Consider the following 8,403-nt stretch of genomic DNA (forward strand, 5'->3'; position numbering starts at 1 on the left):
TTGGATGGCAGCTAATGTGAAACTAGGGAGTCTGGGCCAGCTGCAGGAGCCTGCATCCAGCCCAAAAAGAAAGAAACCTGCCATGCGAGACAGGTAAGGGGTCAGTTAGAGATTATCAGGTAGGGCCAGGATGGATGGGTGGGTGTGTGGAGTCAGGCTGTTGGTATAAAGAGCCCGTCCACCTCAGGTGAGCTGCACTCACTTCCAGGAGACACTTTTCTTGCCTCAGCCAGCCTGTGCCTGCAGGGTCTTGGCTGCTGCTGCAGCCAGCACTGTGCGAGGTGGTCTGCTGCAGGCTGTGCTGTGGTTTTCATAATACATCTTTCCACGGTCCTGTTTGCTGGCGCAGCCTTGCTTCCAGGTTCTGCACTTCCTGGAAAAGTCCTCTTGCTGCATGCAGGCTCGGTGGGGTCAATCAGCTGTGAACGTGGGTCCCCTGAGCTCTGGCCCTCCGTGCTGCCTCCTAAGTACAGTGTGAATGCCCAGCCTGGGTTTGCCAAGAACAGGCTGTGCACTAGGATGGGCTGACTTTGTACCCCCCAGGGCCGAGCGGTGCGGTCGATCAGCCGCGTGTTGCAGCCCAGCGGGTCGGGCTGTGCCAGCCCAGGCCAAGGCCTTTGCTCTGCCCATGGGACTGGGCGCTGGTGAGGACGCGGCAGGTCCAGGCTGTCCTGGGGTCCTGCAGCCGCTGGGAGAGGGCACATCCCCAGCACCAGTGATGTCTGGAGCACTACTCTGCCTATTCAAGCCAGCCCTTTTGGACACGTGCAGTGTACGGCTGTCAATTATCTTCCATCACGTCTAAGGCATTTCTGGGTTCCCCTGTTGCTCTGCTCACCATATAGCTGTGTGCTAGTGCCCCACTTGCTGGCAGCAGCCTGTATTTGGCTTGTGACATCCCTGAATGTTCTCGCCCAGTGACTCTCAGCCTTGCACTCGCCTACCCGTGGCGCCACAGCTCTTCCCCAGCATTCTCTCCACCTTTGGCTGCAGGTTTGATCCTCTCCCGTACCTTGGGGGGTGATGGATGAGTTGCAGTCCCACGTTCCTCCTGTCATTCAAGCTGCCCCCTTAACAAGCTTCTTGTTTTCCAGGCCTGCATTTCAAGTGTATTTTTACAAATCCTGCTATGAAAAGGCAAGCAAATGAAAATCTCCTCGAATTTCCTTAGTTGTGGGCACTGTGGTTTGTCCTCTCACTCTGAAAACACCATATGTAGCTATTGATTTAAACTTCTGTGGCCTCTCAAGGAATAATATTTTGAACACAGCAGGGCTGCACATCTAAAAGCTACAGAGCTGGTTTGAAATGGATTTTGCTAACCTGGTATAAGGGCTGCATGATTATTTCAGTTGAGCTGCATTGATTTCAGCTTAGTTTATGTTGATTATGATCAGAGCTCAGATAAATCAAGTTCATTGCTCTGTTAAACCTGAATAGGTGCTTACTTCACTGCCTTTAAATCACTTGAAAATTATACTTGAAGTTGAACCAGTACAATTGTTTGTACAGGCGCTCTCCAAGGAGCTCTGCTTTGTTGCAAACTCTGTCCTGTAAAGCACCAGTTGTCCTATTTTCTGACATACATTTCAGATGTGGGACTTCCTTATTTTTATTCTTTTAAAAAACAATTGAAAACACCATTTTCTGCTCCTCCCCAACTACACAAGCTGTGCCAATAGATTACAATATCCCACGACGCTGTGTACTTCAGTTGGCAAGTTATTCTGCAAAAACATTGAGTGCAGTCACAGACATGGAAGAACATTTCCTTTTACTGGCTGCCCCAGCCTGTGTGTGTGAGGTTGCTTGGTGCTTCCTCAGGGGCAGGTGCCTCAGGCACCCGCTGCCCGGCAGGTGGGTAACTGTTACCTGTGATCTGGGCTGGGTGTCAGACCTTGGTGATGGTGCAGGATTGCTTCTGCAGCACCCAGAAGCCGCGAGTGTCTGGTGCCATCTGTGCTGGTGCGAGGGCGGTGGCGCGGGCAGGGCAGCACCACAGCTGCTCGCCTGCCCTGCTGCTGCTTCCTCTGATTGCTCTTGAGCTCGAGGGCTCTCCTGCCCTCACCGTCAGCCCTAGGGTGAGGTTGCAGGGGTTGCCTGGAGCTGGGCTTTGCCAAGTGGGAAGAGAGAGCTGAAAAGTGCCTGGGAAGTGCTCTGTATAGGAAAGCAAAAGGATCAATGCAGTAAGAATGGAGACACCTGATGAAAAAAATTGTTGGGATTTTAGTTGATTTTTTTTTTCCTTTGAGGGTTTTTTTGGATTTTTTTTTTTGCTTTTGTGTTTTTTAACCTCAGCAGTTGCAACACAAAAAATTTCATTTCAGCCTTAAAACAAAACTCTTTTCCCAGATAAACTTTTATACCATCTAGCATAGCATGGGTGGCACAAATCGAGCCCTGTGGTGGGTGCTGCCTGGGTTCACGCCTTGGTGCCTGTGGGGAAGCAGAAAGGGACAGACACATGGCTGCTGAGGGGTGGGAGTAGCTCTACAGAGCCAGGGTGGCAGCTACCAAGGCTGCTTTCTTGCTTCATGAGAGCTGTGGCCAGGCTGGAGGTGGGTGACATGGCCAAAGTGTTGACATCCTTGGTGCTGGGAGCCACCAGCTGTGGATGGAGCGTCTCCTCCCTTCCCTCATGGCCTGCAGGCTGCCGAGAGGGCTGGGGAAACACCCAGCATGTAGAGAAGGATTAAATTATGTTACAGACATTAAAGTCACTGGTAGCCCCATGGTCAGGCTTAAAGCAAACCAAAGGGTGCAAAAATCCTAAATTCTTCTCAAAAGGAAAAGCTAAAGCTGTGGACTTACAATTTCCTTCACAGACAACAGAGCAACCCAGCGTAGATGACTTGGGCTATCAGAATGAAAGGGCAAGTACAGAAGATGGCACAGGACCTGGGGAATGAGTTTGGGGAACAGAGCAAAAAGAGCCCTTCCATATTTGTTTTCAAGATAAGGTACATGTTAGAAGATAACATGCCAGGAGGTACAGTACCTGAGAGGAGTTGCTTGGGGCAGTTTTCTTTCTCTGAGCCTAATTCTGTGCCCCTGCTCAAGGCAGATTTCAGCAATCAGAACATGGTGGCAGGCAGGGCTGTTTGGTGCTAGTACTGCAGATAAAGAAGTGTTACCATGATGGATCATCTGAAGTCTTGGTGGTAGAAGCTCCAGACTAGAGTTAATTCTTCACTAATCCTGGAAAGGCTGATATGAGAATGTTTTGCTGGCAGCAGCCCAACAGCATCCTCCTTTCAGCAGTTTGGTTGTACTCTTAATTGATAGGGTGTCATTCAGCAAACTCTCATTTCCAACAATGACCTTGAGCAGTTATGAGGGAGGGCTTCAGTCACCAGCCTTTGTTTTCAGCTTTCTGATGAGCAAATGTGGAGATCAAACTTGTTAACAAAGAACACTTTCTCTTTGTGGTACAGGAGATGCTTGGCTACAAAACCCAAGGTTGGCGCAGAGTCTTGTGCATTGCTGGATACATCTTGTCCTGCGGGGCTCTGCTGCTGCTGTTTTACTGGAAGCCAGAGTGGGATGTGTGGGCAAACTGTATCCGCTGCAGCTTGGAAGAAGCGGATGTTGTTCTGCTCAGAACGACAGTAGGTGAACCCTCCCAGCTCATTGTTCTTTGCAGAACCTGTTGTTCTCATGGCTGCGGCAGTTTGTCTGTCTTTGCATGATGTAGCTGGTTAATAACACTTCCTGCATTTGGAAGTGAAGTGGCAGGGATCAGTCAAGCTTCAATGGACCAATTGTTTTTATTTTCAGAACTCAAAATACTGCTTAAAAGACCATGCTTACACTGATATGGCAGTGCAGCTACTCTGCCTGAAGGTGCCAAGCAGACCAGGTGTTGCTGCTGCCCATCCTCAGGCTCCAGCAGCTGCCCTCTCCCAATAACATGTCCCATAATGCAGCTTTACCTCTTCTCTTTGTTTAGGTGGGTGCATCAACCTCTTGAGAAGTTGTAGCTGCCGGTAGCCTTTCTGTTGTAAAGTTACTGGAAAATGCTGAGGAGATGGGTTTTAAGGAGCTAGATTTCAGGCATTGGTTATATATTGGTTATATTGGTTATATTGTAAGACTCTATGACTGTAAATTAAAACCCAGCTCAATTATAGCAGAGGTGGCGTCCCTGCCAATGACAGGGAGGTTGGACTCGATGATCTCTAAGGTCCCTTCCAGCCTAGGCCATTCTGTGATTCTGTGATTCAACATTGCAATAATATTCCTAAAATAAATTCATTCAAACTACTAAATGAGTAATCTGTTGCTCATTGTAACTAGTTAAATTAGACTAAACTGATTAAAGGACAATTCAGTCTGATGTGTGCATTTGTGGCCCTAAAGCTGAGTTCCTTTGACTGTGGTGTGTAACAAGTACCAGCGTGCTACAGGAGTTTTGTAGACCAAGGTACCTAGTGCTGAGGCCTCAATGTCCACACCAGGAGTATTTCAGAAGGCTTTTACTTCCAGCTATCTCTAGTCTGTTCCTGTAGACTAAATAGCCATCCAGTGGCTGTTGAAGCACATCATCTGGTTTAGTTTCATCTTCTCTGAAATTGCTTTTCAGTGTGAATCAAAGCAAATAGAGGTAATTGCGAGATTGCTTTTGAAGTGCTTTATTGTTTAATACTAAGCCACTGATACTGATATCCATGTTACTATGGGCTTAGATTTGCAAGGATGCCTCAGTCCTATAGTTCTCTGGGAATCTCATATATACTTCCCTGTACTTAGGAAGCATTATCACAGGCAGCATTTTAGGCTTGTCACTAAACTGTGCGCTGTTTCTCTAGGATGAGTTTCAGAGATACACCCGGAAGAAGGTGACCTGGATTGATCTGTCCACATTGGCACTGCCTGTTGGTAGTAATTCACGTGGTCCTCTTGTAGGTGATAAGGACTCTGTCATAAACAGAGCCCTAATGAAGCCACAGTTAAAGGTAAGTCATCTATGAAACAGAGAAGAAAGATGATGGGGAGGAGGTGGGTGAAAATAGGAATCAAGGCACCTGGAGGTTCACAAGGGTGCTTTGTCAGCACCTTCCTGCAAATCCTATTTACATGAGCTCAAATTTTCTCCTAAAACAAGGGAATGAGATGGTTTTTCCCTCAAATGAGAAAAAGAATTCTTGTTATTTGATCTTGCAGATGAGATGTATCCAGGTGCAGAAAATCCGTTATGTTTGGGACTGTTCAGTAAAAGAATTCAAGAAAGTTGGGTGAGTGTCGAGCCTGTTACAAAACCCTTTGTCTAAGGGGTATCCCATGTCTGAACTTTCTCTTGTTATCCTAGATCATTAGAAGACAACAACACATGTCAGAGCATACACCACAAGTTTGGAGCTGGCCTGACAAGGGAAGAACAGAAGATCAGGTGCGGTCTACATTTAAATACTTGTATGAGTTAATTGTGACAGTGTGATGTAGTAATTCTTCCTTTCAAAATCATTCAAGCTTCTTGCTATTCATGTTAGTAGTAGGGCAGTGCAAACTGCTTGGGTGACATTCAGGAAGGTGCAAAATCATTACCCCTTACACTCTGAGCTGTCTTCTCAGCGATGCTAGGCTAAGTCTGGGGAAAACGCCGCCGGTTCCACCTGGGGTTCAGGACACAGCAAGGCAGTGACTGGCTTCCTTTGCCGTTTTCTCCTTAAAATCCCTCTGGAAATCTTGTCACAGGATTTAGTAGCAAACTGATTATCTTTTCATCGAGGAAACAGTAAAATTCTGCCTCTGAGTAAAGTCCTCTTGAATACAGTAGAATCCTGACAGTTTAATTTGTTTTGCTCAGCCACGTGGTGCCCCCAGAACTTACTTTGTAAGAGAAGTGCTGATGTTGTTTTGGCGCACGGTTTTCCACATGAGGTCTTACCCTGCCTAACTAAGCTGTAACATGGGAAACTCTTCTCTACCTTCCTACAGGCAGCTGGTGTGTGGGCCTAATGCCATCGAAGTTGAAATTACTCCTGTTTGGAAGTTACTTTTTAAAGAGGTCAGTAAGTCAGACTAGCACTTGGTGGGACTAGGGCACTCTTATTCCTCTTTAAAAGCCTTGTTTTGATCATCCCACTGTAGAACAAAGTGTTGTACAAGATTGCTTGTGGCCTCAATAGCAGTGTAAATCAGGAGTGTGCTTTAGAATGGAGGAAAACATTTGCAAAATTCCTATAATTGCCTTGTTCACCTAGTAATTTCTTTTCTCTGACATAGATGCAAGACAATTTTTTCCTCTGTAAATAAGGACACACTGCAAGGCTGTTCTTCCTCTACAGATGACAAAACAAACACATCCTGTGGATAAGAGGAGAGATGTGTGGATGATTCCGTGCTGAGTTTGCATATAGAAATGCTGGACATATATTTTTGCTGACCTGTAAGCAGAGGATTTGCATACAGGCTCCTGTCATGTTATCTGTGTTCGCTTTAGTGGAGTATGGATGCTACATGAATGTCTTTAAAATGGAAAAGAGCTATGAATGCTGGTCTGAACTTTAAGTGGAGTTTATCCGAAACCCTATAAAATACATGAAAAGCTCCAGGGCTCCTGAAATTGGTTGGGCTTTATGTTGCAACCTTTCAGTGCCCCCTGGAGATGATTTTGAAGAGAAGTCCACTCTTAGGAAGTTTATTTCATATGAACTTTGCACTTCCATCCAAGGCTGAAGCTTCGTGTTTGAAATATTAATGGTGGTGCCTGGAGGCAGACTGGTCCTCATAAGCTTTGTGGTATTTCAGACCAGAGACAGCTTCAGTGTCCAAAGGCTGGCACCCTGATTTAGTGTCTGTCTCTGTCCTCGAAGAAAGTATTAAATTTTCATTGAGGGACCAAATTTGTCAGATGAATAATTCATTTCAGTTTCAAACTTAATGCAAGAAGCTCTTTCAGTGGCTATTTTAGTTATGCCGGTTTTACAGAAAAAGTCTGTTTCTCCTACAGACAAGCCAACTAGTGGACAAATCTCTGAAAAACTTCAGTGAATTATTTTGTTGTTAGTTAAATACCACATTGAACGAAATTATATTCTCAGATTTTAGTGGCGCTTGTGGCTGGTTTTCATATAACTCATTAGAGTGAGTGAGTATTGTAAGGCTGACACAGTGCAGAGTAGCTAAAAGTACAGAAGTATGAGAAAATCAAACCTTCATTTTAGCTGTAGTCTGACTACTGATGGCCCCACAGACCACTAGTTCTTTTTTCCAATTTTCTTTTTCCAAATAAATATCATATTCACAGAGAGTTTCTTAAATCACAAAATATTAAAGACTTTTATGGTAATTTAGTTTTTTACCAGATTTGAGTAGTGTCTCCTGTGAAGCAATTACTTAGAATTGAAATGTTAAGGTCACCTCTGTTAGATGACTGTGATGAGAAATCAACTGACTTAGTCCCTTAAGCCTGACTTTAAGTTGCCAGCATAGTTGTGGCTGCATAGTAATTGGTTAGCAACAGCTTTTAATTACAGACACCACAAACTACACGTAAATTGGTAATTTCAGAGCTTGAGGTTGTTGAGGCTCTAAAACAGCCATGAAAAAATGCTGCCTTGGGATGGCAAAAAAATCCCTTTAAATGGGTATTTAAGATTCCTGGACATTGTAATAAATTTTTCCCAACTCTCCCCACACTCAGCCTCACCTGCCATGGGTTATGTCCATCGCCTGACGTGTGTTACATTTGCATTTGCAGATTCTAGACCCCTTCTACGTGTTCCAAGCGTTTACCTTGACGCTGTGGCTGAGCCAGGGCTACATTGAATATTCAGTGGCCATCATAATCCTGTCTGTCGCTTCTGTGGGCTTAACCGTGTACGACCTCAGGCAGGTGAGTGTGCCGCGCAGCCGGCCAGCTCCCCTGTCCCACACTCTGCGAGCAATTTCCTCCATCACAGGCATGAGTAGCTATTTATGTGCTCTTCCTGGGCATTTTTTTATTGCTGTGCATTCTGCTGCATGACTACAGATTCCTTGCTAGAAAGTGTTAAATGGATCATACCTGGGAGTCTTAAGCTCCCCAAGAATTAAAGAAGATTGAAGTCTGATACCTGGTGTTTGTAAGACTTTGAAGGTGGACTGTGTCTGTGAGTGTGCTTCCTACTGTAATTTCAGGAGGATTCACTCCTCTTAAGGTTTGTTAAATAACAGGCCTTAACAGCAAGAGGAAACATGACTTTTTATTTCTCATAGTTGTTCCAATACTTCTATCATGGACACAGCTGCTTGGAAGAATTTTGTAATAGTCTCAGCTCATTCACTTTTTAACCTAAAGCACTTGCCAGTGGATAAACCTGAAACCCTCAGTCCCTATGACACAGGCATGAGCTGAACTTTATGCCATTGGGTATCCTCAAGCAGCCAGGTGAGGCTCCTGGTGCTTCCTGCTGAGTGGCA

At 45.4% G+C, this 8,403-nt stretch overlaps 1 protein-coding gene across 1 annotated transcript in view; it reads left to right on the forward strand.

Moving 5' to 3' along the window:
• The window catches only part of ATP13A5 (ATPase type 13A5), a 33,436-nt gene that overhangs the window by 1,267 nt on the left and 23,766 nt on the right, over nucleotides 1-8,403 (forward strand). Inside the window, exons 2-7 of the mRNA XM_009873786.1 lie at nucleotides 3,435-3,608; nucleotides 4,809-4,955; nucleotides 5,164-5,234; nucleotides 5,309-5,389; nucleotides 5,938-6,007; nucleotides 7,703-7,837. Coding sequence (XP_009872088.1) covers nucleotides 3,435-3,608; nucleotides 4,809-4,955; nucleotides 5,164-5,234; nucleotides 5,309-5,389; nucleotides 5,938-6,007; nucleotides 7,703-7,837 — 678 coding nt within the window. The remainder of the gene's footprint in view (nucleotides 1-3,434; nucleotides 3,609-4,808; nucleotides 4,956-5,163; nucleotides 5,235-5,308; nucleotides 5,390-5,937; nucleotides 6,008-7,702; nucleotides 7,838-8,403) is intronic.

The sequence above is a fragment of the Apaloderma vittatum genome, unplaced genomic scaffold, assembly GCF_000703405.1.
Source record: "Apaloderma vittatum isolate BGI_N311 unplaced genomic scaffold, ASM70340v1 scaffold6427, whole genome shotgun sequence".
NCBI lineage: Eukaryota > Metazoa > Chordata > Aves > Trogoniformes > Trogonidae > Apaloderma > Apaloderma vittatum.